At 41.4% G+C, this 18,646-nt stretch overlaps 1 protein-coding gene across 1 annotated transcript; it reads right to left on the bottom strand.

The window, feature by feature from the left end:
* Positions 1 to 3,421: 3,421 nt before the first annotated feature.
* BEX5 (brain expressed X-linked 5) lies at positions 3,422 to 13,697 on the bottom strand. The gene is made up of 3 exons (XM_047764227.1): positions 13,633 to 13,697; positions 5,606 to 5,666; positions 3,422 to 3,990 (listed from the first exon to the last, which is right to left on the bottom strand). The coding sequence occupies exons 1-3, from the start codon at positions 13,695 to 13,697 to the stop codon at positions 3,625 to 3,627; spliced, it is 492 nt and encodes a 163-aa protein (XP_047620183.1). The 3' UTR covers positions 3,422 to 3,624.
* Positions 13,698 to 18,646: the final 4,949 nt, after the last annotated feature.

The following is an 18,646-nucleotide window of genomic DNA, read 5'->3' on the forward strand; positions in this document are numbered from 1 at the left end:
CTTTATTCACTATGCATTTCCCTCCTTTCTCTCTCACCCCAGTCCCTGGCAGCCACCAATCTATGTTATATCTTGTATCAGTCTTCTAGGTCTTCCATACAAAAATACCACAGATTAGGTGACTTTAACAATGGAAATTAAATTGTCACAGTCCCGGAGTTTGGAATTCCAAGATCAAGTTGTCAGCAGGTTTGCTTTCTCCAGATCTCACTATATTCTGATATGGCCTTTTCCATCTCCTCTTCTTACAGGCATACCAGGGCTATTATATTGGCGTCCCACCTTATGACCTCATTTAACCATATTTACCTCCTTAAAAAAACTATCTCAAAATACAGGTACACTGGGGTTCGGGCTTTAACCTATGAATTTGTGGGACACGATTCAGTACCTAACATTTAACCCTCTGGCTCCCCAATATTCATCTCCTTCTCATATTAAAAAAATTCATCCAATCCTAACAGCCCCCAAACTATTAACCCATTCCACATCAACTCTAAGTTCATCAACTCTAAGCTGATGTTTCATCTAAACATCATCTAAATCAAGTCTGGATGAGACTTGAGGTATGATTCTTCCTGAGGCAAAATTCCTCTCCAGTTGTGAACTTGTGAAACTAAAGAAGTTATGTGCTTCCAAATTCAGTGGTAGAATAGTCATAAGAGAGACATTCTTTTTCCCAAAGGAAGAAATCCAATAGCATGAGGCTTTTCCCTTTGTTTCTTTCTAAGAGTTCTATAGTTTTAGCTCCTAGGTTAGGTTTCTGATCCATTTTGAGTTTTTTTTTTGTGTATATAGTGTAAGGTAAGAGTGCAACCTCATTCTTTTGCAGGTAGATATCCAGTTTTCCTAACACATTTGTTGAAAAGACTATATTTTCCACATTTTATGGTTTTGAACTCTGTTGAAAATCATCTGGCCATGTCTGTGTGAGTTTATTTTGGGAATGTTTATTCTATTCCACTGGTCTGTATGTCTGTCTTTATGCTAAAACCACACTGTTTTGATTATTGTAGTTTCCATAGGGGTTACATTACAACAAATGGATTCTTCTGTAGCACTTCCAGGTATTTATTTCTGACTTTCAGCCTCTAGAAATGTGAGAGGATAAATTTCTGTTGTGTTTTTTTGTAACAGCAGCCACAGGAAACAAATACCAATGGTTAGTGGCAGGCTCCGAGACAAATAAGTATTTGTCCCTATTTCCCCCTTACTACCTTTTCCCTGAGACAAGCAGATAAACCTCCCCTTGTTATTGGATAAATCCAAAATGGCTAGGACAGATTTTTACAATCAAGGTTTTAAATGTACAAGAGAAATGTGATTTATATTAATTTTGTTGTTTATATTTACTCACATTGTATGAGACAGTGAATGGCATTACACAGTGTTCAGGTGAGGAAATACATCTTATTCAGACATGCAGACCCTCTTCTAAAACTTTTGTTTATAGTCTTGCTTTACAGAATATTTAGTATTTTTACATGGTTGGAGTTCCCATTGTGGCTCGGTGGGTTAAGAACCCGACATAGCATTCGTGAGGAGGTGGGTTTCATTCCTGGCCTCATTCAGTGGGTTAAGGATCTGGCGTTGCTGCAAGCTGCAGTGTAGGTCACAGATGCAAACTGCATCTGGGATCTGGCATTGCTGTGGCTGTGGCATAGGCTGGCAGCTGCACCTCCAATTCCACCCCTAGCCTGGGAACCTCCATATGCCCCAGGCATGGCCGTAAAAAGAAAAAATTAAAAAAAAATTTACATTGTATATATCAAATTTTCCCTTTATGGTTTTATCTTTTCTTATTCCTCTAATATTTAGAAAGTCTTTCTCTTCTATGATCTTTTCCTTGAATTCAGGAACATATATCTACCTTTTTTTTTTTTTAGTGATCTCATTGTTTTTTCCTTAATATACATGGGATAAAAATATGTGTAGGGGCAATTATCAAACTCCAGTGTGCAGCAGAATTACCTGGGAGCCTGTTAACAATGCAGTTACCTGGGTACCATTATTAAAGAATGGTTCTTGGGTGTGGGGTCAGGATTTTGTATTTTAAACAAGTTCCACATGTGATTTTGAAACATTTGATAGGCTAGCAAACTTCAAGGGATACTGACATATACTACCACGTGTTGATTTTGGGGTGTAATCCTTCCTTTTTGATATGACATTTTTCACAAGAAATATATTCTAGGTACATGAAATGACTTCCTTAGGGTTACGTGGTCTATCAAGGGTAGTGCAGAGAAAATAAACCACAGATATTTTAGTTACAAATTACACCCAGTTGTGCACAACTCTACATGCACATCAGAATCACTGTGGGAGTTTTACAAGGCAATGATCCCTTGATCTCACTTCTAATGAGTGATATTCAATAAGTTGGCATTGGGTCCTGAGCTCCACTTTGAAATTTCAGGTAATTCAATCCTGCAACCAAGATTAGAACCTATAACAGCATAAACATAAGACAGTTGTCTCTTTAGAAAGGGGATGGCCTAGTGGTAAAATAAAGGCTGTGTGTGTGTGTGTGTGTGTGTGTGTGTGTGTGTGTGTGTGAGTGTATGTTTGTATAATAAGGAGGGGAGTGTCCAGACTTGAATTAAAGTGGGGCCTCTAATGTATCTAAGTCCAGAGATGTCTGATGAACTTGTAGGATGTAGTAGGTGTGAGTCAAACCTAGTTTCCTAAATTTTTAACCAATTCTTCACAGTATTCTGATACAGCAGATCTGTATAGCACATGTTGATAAACACTGACATATATAACATTATAATATCCATGTGTTGAATTTTTAAAAATTCTTTTTTTTTCTTGTTTTTTTTAAGGGCCACACCTGCAGCATATGGAAGTTCCCAGGCTAGGGTCAAATCGGAGCTGCAGCTGCCAGCCTACGCCACAGCCACAGCAATGCAGGACCAAGCCATGTCTGCAACCAACACTGCAGCTCTGCCAGACCCTTAACCCTCTGAGCGAGGCCAGGCATTGAACCCACATCCTCATGGATACTAATCGGGTTCATACTGCTAAGCCACAACAGGAAATCCCCATGTGTTGAATTTAATATATAATGCTTTCTCCATTGTGTTCCTTTTTCAGTTGTAAGCTCCATTCTACAGAGAAAGAAAGTTACTTGCTCACAAGTGATCAGAGACAAACCTGGGCCCAGATTGCAGGACTTTTCACTCAGCTATAGTTAATTGTTGTGCCCTCATACAACTTACCACACCCTATGCTATGCACTGAGGGTACCAGGACAAATGAGACAATATATTTACTGTGAGAAGGGCAGTCTAGGTAAGAAGCAGTGATGACTGCATGGTGGAACCTGTCCAAAACCAAGGGTCCATCTACCAGATCCCCAGTCTTGGCATGATTTTAAATGAGATGGTACACCTACAGACTGCTTTTTAACCTGCTTTATTAGCTTTACCATATGGAATAGACATCTTCCCATGCAAGTTGATCAATCTCCCCCGCTGACAGAAAAACTTACAGACTAAGTCAAAAGTACAAACGAAATCTCCAATCAGAAAAATGACGGAACACCAAAGGTTCGTAGTAAAAAGTACAAGAAAATGCAATTTTGGGAAGCAGGGGGGTTATGATTATTAACCTCAGCATTCAAGGCATAAGGCAAAACTCATCATGATGGTCATGGCGAGGAAGATCTCCAATAAGAATGCGCAGACTGTACCTCAACTGAAGCTCCCTAATTTTCCTCCTTAGTTCTCTCATCTCCTCCATGAACCTTTCCATATCATCTGCATCTCCATCTATCATGTCAATGTTATTGACAAGCCTATTGGGCAAATCCTCTCTAAAATCCTGGGCAGGTGGAACCCAGTCCCCTGGAATGTTTTCTCCAGGCCTCTGGCCTTCACCACCTCCAAAAGGGTGGGCTTCTTCATTCCGCATTTGAGCCTGCTCCTTTCCTTTGTTTTCCTTAGGAAATTTTCCATCTTGAGATTTCTTTCCTGCTTCTTCCTCCTAGGAGACAAAAAGGAGGATTGAGTGCTTTGTAAATGACGGGATTCAGAGCTTTGTGGGCAAAGGCTTTCACACCAGATACTTCGTATGCCCTCCAGGAGGCGCCCTAGATCCAGCCCTAACTCAAAGCCCATCATTTTCCCTAAAAATCCTTCCCTGGGCAACTCCTAGCACCAAAACGTAGGACAGGTTGTGGGCTGGACAGTGGTTGAGAGAGCAGGCCTTAGCTACCAGGGATCCTGGTAAGCTCTCCATGGGCACCCCAGAGCTTGTCCCTCTCCTCTCTTCCCTCACCAGCCACAGGTCCAGTTTCTAAAATCAGGTTTCTCCTGCACTTAACACAGGCAGGGAGGGCTGGGAGTCCTCCAGAATCTGTTCTGATTCCTGTTACCCCTACACTAGAGGGCCCAGGCACCCTCCATACCTGCAGGGATCAGAAGTAGTCTTCCTCTCTTAGCCTTGAAATCTGTTGCACCAGTGGACCTGCAGACAGAAATGCAGCAATGGCCAGGGCTGACCAATTGATTCAAGGACCAGTATCAGGGCACCAGCTCCATTGCTGTTGGTTTAGGACTCAGATAGTCAAATGTTGCTGCCTTCTCTTTCTCCACCTTCCTGTCTCACAGTTTCTTTTCCCACCCCATGATGTGCTACCCTGCCTTTCAGAAATAGGCATTGTAATAATAATAATAATAATAAATCATCACCTCCAAACTAGTTTCACCTCTTCTTTAGGCACCTTATCTCCACTGTCTTGTCCTTCCCTTCTCCTAATTACCATTTATTGAACTCAAATGGACACTCTGCAGGGCTGGGGAGTCTGAAGAGCTTGCTAAGAGGTATGCGGTTTATTTATAAAGAATTTCAATCTGGGTACCTGCCTGGACGTTTTGGGACCCAGTGGCCTGCTGGAGCTCACTCTCCTTCCACTGCCCACCATTTTATGCATCAAGATGGATGAAGGGCTAAGAGGTAACGTGGGCATTGCAACCTGTACCTGCTGGGGCGTGACCACTTTGTCACTCTTACCCACAGAGTCCTCAGGCAGTGCCCATGCTTAAACCGACTTGAAGGGACCAGAAACTGTTTCTGGCTCCCCAGCTATAGCCCTAAGTCGGTAGCTCGCCAGATCGAATGTCTTCTCCACAGAAGGGACTTGTTTCCCAGACCAAATCCCCGTCTCTATCGTCTGCTGCAGCCGCCTGGGTCCCTGCCCCCCTCCCCCGAGTTCCTGTAGCCCACCATTTCCGGCTCCAAAATGGACGGAGGGTGGAGAAGCAACACCGGGAATGGAGGCCTATACCCGTTGCAGAGTTAGCAGTCTCCAACCCAGGTGACAGGTTGCGTCCCTCCTGTCGCCCTGCAGGAATCAGGCCGTTTCCTTGCAGTCCCCTTTTCTGGTCCTTCTCTTCCAGGTGTCGCCCGACCGCCCACCTCCTAAGAGATCCCATCTGGTAACCATTCTTAACCCTTGACCACTCGATCTCCCACAAACCCTCCATTTCTTGCACAAAACAAGCGCATAGCGGGAAAGGGTAGCATGACTCCAGTCCCGGACCCGCTCTTGTCTTTGCCCTCAGGCCCTCCGCTCCCTCCCCTTTGAGCGCCCGCCAACCTGCCGAGGATCGCTGTCAGCTTCTGAGGCTTCCTCCTTCCCAGGGTACAGGTTCGCCCGCCTTCAAGGCAATAGCAAGCTCGCGCACAGCCACAAAGAGCTACTGCCGGCAACTGTAAGGATGGAGTACTACAGGCGTACACTCCAGGTCTCTTAAGGGCTACGTCACTCTAAACTCAGGTCCCCAGTTATGGTTGTACCGGCAGTGCGGCTGGGGATTGGGAGCGGGAGTGTGGGCGGGGCCACCTTCCTCCTCATTCCCTTCCTCTCCCTACCAAGACCCCTGGGTACTGCCCATCCCTTTGTATCTATTTATTTATCTATTTATTTATTTTCCTATTTTGCAATCTTTGACACCAAACGGGTCACAATATTTTGTCATTTGTATCTGCCTTTTCCCTGATTTCTGTCGAAGGTTTAAAGAATTTCTTCTTCCTCTTCTATATTATTAAATGCCCACTCTCTTCCCTCCCCTCTCCAGCAAATAAAGCCTAGAATTTCCCCATCAGTCTTGTTGGTTTTGTCCCAGGCTGGAACCGGGGCGGGGGAGGTGAGGGGGACAAAGCTAGGAAGTCTGGAAAATAGATAAGAGGTAACATTAAAAAAACAAACAAACTTCACCTTAATTATTTCCCTGTTTATTTTACTTTTATTTTTTTTCCGAAGGGGTGGGTGATTAATTTTGTTCAATTTCCCATTCGCATGATTTCTTTTCTTTTTTTTTTTCTTTTTTTTTTTTTTTTTGTCTTTTTGCCTCTGCTAGGGCCGCTTCCCGAGGCAAATGGAGGTTCCCAGGCTAGGGGGTCGAATCAGAGCTGTAGCCACTGGCCTACGCCAGAGCCGCAGCAACGTGGGATCAGAGCCACGTCTGCAACCTACACCACAGGTCATGGCAACGCTGGATCCTTAACCTACTGAGCAAGGACAGGGATCGAACACTGTAACCTCATGGTTCCTAGTCAGATTCGTTAACCACTGTGCCACGGCGGGAACTCCTGATTTCATTTTTTTTGTTTGTTTGTTATAATTAAACAATACAGTTAATTTCAGTTGAAAAATAAGATTCAGGTTCCAAAAACTTGGCAACCTGTTTCTGCTGCTGAATTATCCTATAAATATAGACCCTCCGGACAGCAAACTTACTGCTCTTTTTTTTTTTTTTTTGTCTTTTTGCCATTTCTTGGGCCGCTCCCACGGCATATGGAGGTTCCCAGGCTAGGGGTCGAATTGGAGCTGTAGCCACTGGCCCAAGCCAGAGCCACAGAAATGCAGGATCCCAGCCGCGTCTGCAACCTACACCACAGCTCACGGCAATGCCGGATCCCTAACCCACTGAGCAAGGCCAGGGATGGAACCTGCAACCTCACGGTTCCTAGTCGGATTCGTTAACCACTGCGCCATGATGGGAACTCACATTAAAGTTAGCTCATTTGGGACTTGAATTACATGTGCAAAATCGAATTGCAGAAGTGCCTTGATTAGCATGTGATAAAATCACCAGGGTTCTGGAATCTTTTGGGGGAGCATTTTAGAAATCTCTCTACTACACTACCTAAATTGTCTTTCTTTTTAAATTGAGATACGATTTACCTAACATAAAATTCAACATTTTAACCATTTGAACCTGTCCAGTTCAGTGGCATTTAGTATATTAACGATGTTTAACAACCATCACCCCTGTCTAGTTCCAGAAATGTTTCATGACTTCAAAAGAAAACCCTATATCCATCAAGCAATCATTCCCCTTTACTCCCTCCTGACAACCTCTGCCAACCGATAGCCTGAATTCTGTCTCTGCGGATTTTCCTTTTCTTGATATTTCATGTAAATGGAATCATGCAATATATGATCTTTTGTTTCTGGTTTCTTACACTCAACATAATGTTTTCAAAGTTCATCCATGTAGTGTCATTGCTTCTACTCAATTTTGTCCTTTCCCTTTATTTTTTTAGTCTCTGATAAACATTTTATGCTCATTAATATAGATTTATAATGATTTTTAATGTATTTGTCTTTTCAATCATAAGGGAAAAAAGAGGAATTGTGAACCAAAAATATAATAAAATACTGACTTTTGTTTTAACGCATAGAGTTACCTTGACTGATGTTTTTTATTCATATGGTTTTGTGCCAAAATTTCTAGAGTACAGAGTGGATGGGTGCTCTAGTGGATAGGTATTCAGGATGAAGACTGATGAAAGTACATGAGAAGTGCAATAAGGCCACTATACAAATCTTATTTTTGTAAATCTTAAAAATATGTACTATATGTTCTTCGAGAAATAACTCAAATAATAAAAGTGTGTGAATTAACAATGTGGGAATTGCCTTACTCACTTCCACTGACTCCATTAAGACAGGGGGCATCCCTTGCAAATGTTCTGTTAGCCAGGTAACATGCCTGCTTCTGCCAGCCCCTAGGTATGGCATCTGGCTTAGTCACATTATCGCTAAGTCTCCTCCCTAGAACGTGTATCCTTGCTCATCAGATTTTATTTCCAAATGTCTGGGAATACACTGAGGCAATATGAGTGCTAGGGACTGCCCAAGTATGAATGGTGAGGCAGAGCCTTTTGGTCCTGGCCCTGTTGGATCATGGTTGAAAAGTGATTCAGGATATACAGGATATAACATCACTTATGGAACAAACAACATCACTCTTTATTTTGAAAAGAAGCAGGGATTCTGGGTGGAACAAATATACAGAAGAACTGGCCTTTTGGGTGGACAAGGGTCAGTCCTCCAAGGTAAGGTTTTCCTTTTTGGACAGACTGTACCTCTCACTTCAGTCACAGGCCCAGAAAAGAGAAAGAAAGATTAGGATGATGATCACAAGTCCAGCGCTCCTTTTAGGGTTTTTGTTTTCAATTCCATGGATCATTTCATGAAAACCTTTTCTGGACCTTGATTATAGCTTGTAGCAAGTGAAGGGAGGGGGTTGGGGAATCATCAGTACCAGGAGCCCTGATTTTCACTCCCAAGCCATCTAACCTCCACTTTTTTGTACTCAATTTCCAGATCTCACCCTGGGCAGACCAAGAACCTTTGTATTTCTGATGTAGTCCCATTGATTGTTATGAAGGCATCTGGAGTGGATGAAGGACAGACAGCATCCATTAGATGCAAAGTGGAGATACACTGACTGCACGGTGCCATTTCCTAATCTATGTGACAAAAATATACCTTTGAATTTGCTGTGACATATGCCTTGGAATGGACACTGTGGGCATAATGTGTATTGGGGAAAAACTTGTGTAAATCTAAATGTAAATAATGGCACAGGGACCATGGAATTCAGAACATTACTGTACACCTGCTCAAAGTTCAAACATAGCTGAATTTGTACTGAGAGATAAAGATGTTCTGTGTACTGAGTGATGAAAAAGGGAATGACTAATCATAGTATGAATAGTGGGACATCTTTTTAGTTTAAAATTTGCTCACATACATTATAATTTGATTAGGATTTATTCATAGATTTAAAAAATATGAGTTCTTATTATTTCCTCCTCTGCTCCTCTCAACTCACTTCTATCCCTATATATTCACATCACTCTTGTCTAACACCAAACAAATTTTATCTTAGACTGAGTGGAGACAGACTATACAATTTCTAACTGCCCCTGGGAGAAGATGGGCAAGGAGCTGGAGGAGGGTGTTGGTCCTGACTTGGAGAAATTATTGTGTGTTTCTTTGGGGCTTTCATTTCTCACAATCAGCTCATCTTCAGAGATATTTGACCTCACACAACTGTGGGAACTGGGTAAGTATTTTCTGCAAGGCTGTCTCTTCACATCTGATGCTAAAGCTTGAAAACCAAGAGGCAAGCAGTCAGGAGGAGAAGCTAGGTATAACCTGGGGGAGAACAAGAACAAGCTATAATGCATAAGCATGAGTTGGAGCCCTTGAAGACTGACTGAGTATGTTCTCAGGGCCTCTACACTTAATGGCATGGGTGTCATGCAGAATCTGGTTCCCTTAACCATATATTTAAATAGACATCCCAGATCCAGGAGTCAGAAAAGCAAAAAAGATCTAGAAGTTTGGAGACATTACAGGCTTGACCAATGTATTACACCATTGAGATGAGCCAGCCAATAAGAAATGTCTTTGAACTATATAGAGGCAGTGTGTCTTGACTTCCACCCTCAAAATCTCCCATAGTAATCTCTCTTGTGGCTAACTCTAACTATGGACATACAGGTAAGTGAATCCTAGAAAACGTAGTCCATTCTACCCAGGTTGGCACATTTAAAACAGCCATAATATGATTCCATTTATAAGCTATTCTGATAAAGGTAAAACTATAGGGATATAAAACTGAATGAAGTCCTACTGTACAACACAGGGATTGTTGTACACAGCATAAGGATAGTATATCCAATCTGTTGGGATAGATCATAATGGAAGATAGTATGTGAGAAAGAATGTATATATACGTGTGGCTGGGTCACTAAGCTGTGCAGGAGAAATTGACACAACATGGTAAATCAACTATATTGTAATAAAAAATGAATTTAAGAGAGTAAAAAAGAGAAAATTCATCAGTAGTTGCTAAGGGTAGGAGTGAATAGAGGTTGTGACTACAAAGCGACATGGGGAAATGTTTTGATGTGATGGGACTGTTCTATATCCCATCACCCCCACTGCAGTGAGATGACCATGTCAATGGCAGGACCTCCCATCTCATCCGTGGCCTACACTAGTCAGCCACTTCAGAACACTTCAAAGACAAAGATGCCCCCTGCACTAATATGTTTCTCAGTGCTGTGGGGAAAGGAGTGTCCTCTGAGTCCATAACAGCAGCTGCCTGGTCCACCAACACACTGACTTCAAACGCATCTCAATTCAAGGGACCACAGGCGGTAACTCTTGTAACTCTCTAACCATGGCGTGCCATGGAACGCCAATGTTCCATCCTCTAATCACCTGGATCCTTACTGTCTTCAGAGCCTCTTGGGCCCAATAACTTTTCCTAGATGCTCACTTCCTTCTGGGGCCTTCCCTTTGCTTGCAACCAATTTTGCTGTCAGGTATTCTACTCATCAAAATCCCCACTTGTTTATGCCAGAATTTGTTCCAGCTATTTTACGAAAAGTAAGACATTCTTAATAAACTGTGTGGCACAGCTTAGGAAAACACTGTGAGGGCCAGAAAAGTGGGCTTGGGTGCTGCACAGCCAGGGGTGCCCATTCATGCTATGGGGCTGTGACAGCTGAAACACCATTGCTTCCTGCATGCTACCTGACATGTATGCATTCTGGAGCTGCTCTTACTGCTTCATAAGAACCAGAGACCCCTCCCGTCATCCAGAGCTGACTATGTCATTGAGCCATACATGGCTCCCATATCATTCAGTTATACCTCCAAGTCTCAGGATGGTGTATATATGCTTGATAAACCCAATATCCCATTTAGAACCCTAGCTGTAAGGGATTCTGGTAATTGTGTACACATGCATACTCACTCAAACATACTCACATAGCTCTACTTTCTTTAGCTTTCCAGACTTTATACTATAGGAAAGCATATAAGAGAGTTGGAGTAGCTTCCAAGTGAGCTAACCTATAGTACATTTCAAATTCTTTTTTTATAGTTTATTTTTTTAATTTTTTAAATCTTTTATTTATGCGTATACTTTTTTCTACTGTACAGCATGGTGACTCAGTTACACTTACATGTATACATTCTTTTTTCTCATATTACACGTTCCATCATAACTGACTAGACAGAGTTTCCAGTGCTACATAGCAGTATTCCATTGCTAATCCATCCCGAAGGCAACATACTGCATCTATTTACCCAAAGCTCCCAATCCCTCCCACTCCCTCCCCTTCCCTCTTGGCAACCACAAGTCTATTCTCCGAGTCCATGATTTTCTTCTCTGTGGAAAGTGTCCTTTGTGCTCTATATTAGATTCCAGGTATAAGTGATATCATATGGTATTTGTCTTTCTCTTTTTTACTTACTTCACTCAGGATGAGTCTCTATTTCCATCCATGTGGCTGCAAACCCACAGCAAATATAATACTCAATGGAGGAAAGCTGAAAGCCTTCCCACTAAAATCTGGAACAACACAAGGATGCCCACTCTCATCACTGTTATTCAACATAGTATTGGAAGTCCTGGCCACAGCAATTAAACAAACAAATTCAGCAAAGCAGCAGGATATAAGATCAACATTCAGAAATCAGTCACATTTCTGTATACTAACAATGAAATATTAGAAAAGGAATACAGAAATACAATACCTTTAAAAGTCATCCCCAAAAAATCAAATACATGGAAATACATCTGAGCAAGGAGGTAAAAGGCTTATATGCAGAGAACTATAAAACATTAATCAAGGAAATTAAAGATGTAAAGAAATGGAAAGATATTCCATGCTCCTGGGTTGTATTGTAAAAATGGCCATATTACCCAAAGAAATCTACAGAGTCAATGCAATCCCTATCAAATTGCCCATGACATTTTTCACAGAACTAGAACAAACAATCCAAAAATTTATATGGAACCACAAAAGACCCAGAATTGCCAAAGCAATTCTGAGGAACAAAAACCAAGCAGGAGGCATCTCTCTCCAAGATTTCAGGCAATATTACAAAGCCACAGTCATCAAGACAGTGTGCTACTGGTGCCAAAACAGACAGACAGAACAATGGAACAGAATAGAGAACCCAGAAATAATCCCAGACACCTCTGGTCAATTAATCTTCGACAAAGGAGGCAAGAACATAAAATGGGAAAAAGACAGTCCTTTCAGCAGGACTTGCTGGGAAACCTGGACAGCTGCATGCAAATCAATGAAACTAGAACACACCCTCACACCATGCACCAAAATAAACTCAAAATTGCTTAAAGACTTAAATATAAGCCAAGACACCATCAAACTCCCAGAAGAGAACATAGGCAAAACATTCTCTGACATCAACCTTACAAATGTTTTCTCAGGTCAGTCTCCGAAAGCAACAGAAATAAAAGCAAAAACAAACCAATGGGACCTAATCAAACTGACATTTCAAATTCTGTAAAACAAATTTTGCTGGTGTAAATGGTATAGTCACAATGAAAAATTTATTTTCTATTTGTTGCAATTATTTTGTGCATACTGTTCTTATATCCAGAAAATCACTAAAATATATTAATAATGATTATTTTCTGTAGATTTTCTTGTTTTACATAAAGACAGTTATAGTATCAGTTTTCTTTTCTCTTTAATACACTTAATAATGTGTGTATGTATATGCATATTTATTTTGTCTTACTGCCCTGACTAGGACACTCAGTACCATGTTGAACAGAAATGGTTATATGGGCCATCCTTCTGTTTAAAGAGGTTTTGTTTTGTTTTGTTTTGTTTTGTTTTGCCATGCCCATGGCATGTGGAAGTTTCTGGGCCAGGGATGGAACTCATGCCACAGCAGTGACCCAAGCCACTGCAGTGACAACTTCGGATCTTTAGTCCACTTCACCACAAAAGAACTCCAAGACGGTTTTAAATTTCACTATTAAGTATGTTGTTTACTGTAGTTCATTTAGTGTCCATTTGTTATTTTAAAGATAATCCTTCTATTCCTGGTTTGCTGAAGTTTACTGCAATTTTTAAATAGTTTATTAAAGAATGGTTGTTTCATTTCATTGTATATACCTTCTTTTCTGGAAGTTGATTTATTTTTTTTAGAAAATCATCTTTTTTCTTCTCTCACTTATGCTACGAATGTGGCAAATTACATTATGCATTTACTAATATTAAATCAACATTGCACACTTAGGATAAGTACAACTTTGTCATGCTATATTATTTGTTTTAGCCATTGCTGGGTTTAGTTTGTTATTATTGTTTATTTTGGTGCTCGATTTTATCCCCAGAATGACACTAGCCAAAGGGTAAGGGGGGGGGGGGAAGAATCCTTCCAGATAAAAATATAGCAGAAGCCTCTTTTACCAGTTTCCACTTACCTACCTTGCCAGAATTCAGGAGAATCAGCCATTCCTTTTCTTAAACATAACTGATATGCCAGCTTACCAAACACTGACATCTTTTAGCCTATTTTCCAGGAAAGACTTCCAAAAGTAAAAGTCGAGACCCATTACTGGGCCATTAAACCAACATAGGGGTGAAAACTGGGATTCTATTATAACAGTAGAAAAGGGGAAAATTAGGAATCATTACAGATATAGCAACAGCTGTGCACATTGCAATATATACTGAAGCCATCCAAGCTGATGAGAGACTCAAAGGAGTGGTATGCTGATGCCTGCATTGTGGAAGAATGGCCCTTCCATAGGAAGCTCACAAGTGTCTTATTTTTTTTTTCAATTTAAACATCATTTTTTTTTGCCATTTCTAGGGCTGCTCCCATGGCACATGGAGGTTCCCAGGCAAGGGGTCAAATCAGAGCTGTAGCCGCCAGCCTACGCCAGAGCCACAGCAATGTGGGATCCAAGCTGCATCTGCAACCTACATCACAGCTCACTGCAACGCTGGGATCCTTAACCCACTGAGCAAGGCCAGGGATCAAACCCGCAACCTCGTGGTTCCTAGTCGGGTTCGTTAACCACTGTGCCACGACGGGAACTGCTAAACATCATTCTGATGGGAGAATTAAAAAGGCATAGTCTGATTTTTATTAACACAATTCAGCTTACTGTAAAGTAAGGTCTGGGGGGGATTTTTTTCCCACTTTTGGCAACCTATCAGTTTTGAAATGTTGGGTTTTTTTTTTTAAGGAATGAAAGTTATCAAATGGGGTGTTTTTACATGCCTGAGACTCAGTAAGTTTTTTGTTTTTGTTTTTTTCTCTTTTTGCTATTTCTTTGGGCCGCTCCCGCGGCATATGGAGGTTCCCAGGCTAGGGGTCAAATCGGAGCTGTAGCCACTGGCCTACGCCAGAGCCACAGCAACGCGGGATCCGAGCCGCATCTGCACCTACACCACAGCTCACGGCAACGCCAGATCGTTAACCCACTGAGCAAGGCCAGGGATGGAACCTGCAACCTCATGGTTCCTAGTCGGATTCATTAACCACTGGGCCACGACGGGAACTCCCTTAGTAAGACTTTTAATTTAACTAATATAAATGTCCTTACTTTGGATAATTTTAATGATGAAAGAAAAATAAAGTGCTATATTCATGGTCACATTCTGGATCTGGATGAGCAAATAAAAATCACTGAGGACATTTTCCCTTATGGACAGCAAACTTCAACTTGGAATATCTTTCCTAAAAAAAATATATGCTTATATTAAAATTATTTAAAATACGATTTTTCAAATGTACAAAACCCAAAGAAAATGAAGACCTTAACGTGTTTATTAATGGTATTTGTACAAATGAACATTCAAAGCCTTCAGAATGTAAAAGGAAATTGAAAACACAGAAGCCTAAGCTTGTCAGTAAGCCTTGTACATACTATAAAAAAAAATGAAAAAGCTATGAATATGTTGGGACTGTTGTGAGAAAATTTTATCATTGCTGTATGTAGTTCCATATTGTGTGACAAAAGAGAAAATGACATAACAGTTGCTGAAATAAAGATATATATTACCAGCCAACCTGGATATGGTGCATCAGATTTTTGGCTTAAAAGTTGAATAAATTATAACTATCACAACACATAACACAATAGCTCATTAAATTTATTAGAACACTTTTATAATCTGGTATATATTTTACAACCCAAGTTGATGAAATTTCTGATATTGCTTGTATGACAACTTTAGTTTATGTCTTTTTTTGTCTTTTGTCTTTTTAGGGCTGCACCCACAGCATATGGAGGTTTCCAGGCTAGGGGTCTATTCAGAGCTACAGTTGCCGGCCTACGCCACAGCCACAGCAACACAGGATCCAAGCTGCATCTGCCAACTACACCACAGTTCACAGCAATGCCAGATCCTAACCCACTGAGAGGGGCCAGGGATTGAACCCACAACCTCATGGTTCCTAGTCGGATTCGTTTTCGCTGCGCCACGATGGGAACTCCTAGTTTATGTCTTATATCTGTGATGAGATGACTAACCAGGATTGGTGGCTAATTCAAATGTAAATTCGCACATAAATACATTAAATATTCTTAAAAGATTGGAATAGTGCATCATTGATCAATATAAACTGAAAAATCTAAAGGAATCTTAAGTGGTAAAGCAGCTGTATAACTAGAACTTTGCCTCTGTTATTAAAAACCATGAAAATGAACCACAGGTCTCTTGTGGTGGGGAGCATTGTTGGCTGACAGCCTCAGTTGCTGACCCTCTGAATCCACCACCACAGTTATACTGAGGCCATACATCCCATGGGCTGATCTTTGCCAATAAATGCTACTAATACAGTTGCATTTCTGTGAGATGCGAGACTTCTCTAACCAGAGTCTTTGGCTCCAGGACTCCTCTTCAGCCTAGATGAAACTCCAGAATGGCATTAAAGTCTAAGCCTCTTCCTATTAAATCCTCCTTCCCTTCCCCCTCTCCTTCATCAATGTCAGACCTGCATTACCATTCAAACCCTCTCCCTACCTTCTCCCAGTCCTTCCCTTTTATCCTTGGTAGTATTTATCCCACTTAATCTCTTGCTTATCTATTCCCATTTGGGTGGCTACTTCTCAGGGGACCAGTGATAACACAAGTGATTCCAGGAATTGTCCAAGACAACTGGTGGTAAGGTGGAGTTTATGGTCTGGCTCATTTAACACCCAACATGCAAATAAAACAATATCCTGGAGTTCCCATTGTGGAGCAGCAGAAAAGAATCCGACTAGTAACCATGAGGTTGTGGGTTTGATACCTAGCCTCGCTCAGCGGGTTAAGGATCCAGCATTGCAGTGAACTGTGGTGTAGGTTGCAAACAAGGCTTGGATCCCAAGTTGCTGTGGCTGTGGCGTAGGCGAGCAGCCGTGGCTCTGATTCGACCCATAGCCTGGGAACTTCCATATGCCTCGGGTGCAGCCCTAAAGCAAAACAAACAAACAAAAATATCCTGACTGGTGTGGGAATACAGAGTCTACGGCTGAGGATGATGGCAAAATGGCTAGAGATTTCATCAGTCTTGAGTTTGGGAAAATCCTGTATGACACCATCCTTGCTGTTGTATAGACATTTAAAAGAGAGGGAAGGAGAGTTCCCATTGTGGCTCAGTGGGTTAAGAACTTGACATAGTATTTGTGAGGATGCACATTCAATCACTGGCCTCACTCAGTGGGTTCAGGATCTGGCGTTGCTGCAAGCTGCAGCATAGGTCACAGATGCAGCTTGGATCCGGTGTTGCTGTAGCTGTGGCATAGGCTGTGGCTGTGGCCAGCAGCTGCAGCTCAGACTCAACCCTTAGCCTTGGAACTTCCATATGCCAGAAGTGCAGCCATAAAAATAAAATAGAGGGAAGGGATAACACCTATCAGGAGAGTGGAGTTAGCTGTTACTAGTTTGCTAAGTTTTAGTGATGTTTTGCAGAGCGATAATGAGAAACTGAAGGTCATCAACAAGCAATTAAAGGTCAATACTGCTTCATAATATTGTGCTTTTTACTATCCCTTTAATTTTTTCCCCAAATTGCTTGTGTACTTTTGGTAAATTGCTATATTTCCTAGCAAGAAGGTTGAATAAATAGTCTCATTATATTAAAATAAAAAAGCTAAGTATAAGAGTTTGGGAGCCTTTCTGTTCACTTTCAAAGAGGATCTTATCTACTTTAGTGGAAGAGCAAAAACTTGGACCCTGATAGGGTTGCACAGCTTCAGAGACACTTAACTACTCAGCTAAAGCAAGTGTGTTATATTAATGTCAGGTCCCTGGTAGAAAAAAAAAATCTAGAATATGGAAACATGGGATAGGTGCATCTAGATGGATGTCCCTAAATGCATTCCTGAGAATGGTGGTTTGGCAGATTACTCTAAACCCTCCCTCAGAAGTTGCTGAGATAGCCCATGATTGTCTAGTAAGCATAAGAACTTCCCCTCTACTTACAGAGGCCTCACCCCAGCAATGAAACAGTTGTTATCCTCAGGAGGTGCCCCTACTTCTTCCTCACAAGGCTTCCAGACCATTAATTAGTGATAAGTCACAGAATGACCCATTTGGGGCATTCTGATGAAGGAATGATAAGAAAGAAAAGAGATCATACCTCAAAGTTGCTTCATGTAAAAATTACCTAGCAGGTACCAGAGGGATCCAGGTATACATGTACTCCCGGGATTGGATTTTGCAGGTACCTGATTGAGGTGACCTGAATATAAGACTAGATAAACAAGAATTAATTAACTTGGGAGCACTTCTAGGGACATGGGATTTAACAACAGCAATGACCCTAGGAGATGGGGCAAATTTGCTATTAGCATGGTTCTTAGAAGCCTGGAGAAAACAATGGCCCATGCTTAATGAAGTGGAAATGCTTGAGGCATCCTGATATACAATAGAGAAAGAAATACAAAGTCTCAGAGAGGTGGCCAAGATGAAATGGCTATTTTATGGGAAATGAAAAGACCCAGCTGAGGATAGTGTTCCAGAGGATACATCATTCATCTAGGTTATCAGGAATGTGTGGATAAGATGGGTGCCAGCATCCATATGAAGTTTAGTGGTGGCTCTCTTCAGATCAGAGATGGTAAGAGATGCGGTCACAAAATTGGGTCACTAATATCAATGGGGATGAAGGCAGTTCTTAACTTCATGAAGCTAGGAGGCCATAATTACAATTATAATGAGCAGCATCAGTAGGGCAGCCAAGGGGGCTTTACCATGGGGGAGTTATGAAGATAGTTAATGGAGCCTGGCATCCCTAGGAGGAACATAGATGGACAGTCCAAAAGGGTGTTGTTCAATATATATAAGCTGAAAAAGACAAGAATGTAAGAGAAGCAGGCTGAGGGAGGTTTTCCCAGTAAAAAGTCATGACACATTTCTTAGTTTCTGGACCCAACCCAATTTTCAGATCCAGAGAACAATTATTAAAGAGGGAGCCATGTCTCTAGAAGGAAGAACCCTGCAACATCACAAGTATATACTACAATGATTATGCTAGTTCTTTGCCAAAAGGAACTATAGCTATTCA

This window comes from Phacochoerus africanus, chromosome X (assembly GCF_016906955.1).
Source record: "Phacochoerus africanus isolate WHEZ1 chromosome X, ROS_Pafr_v1, whole genome shotgun sequence".
NCBI classification, from domain to species: Eukaryota; Metazoa; Chordata; class Mammalia; order Artiodactyla; family Suidae; genus Phacochoerus; species Phacochoerus africanus.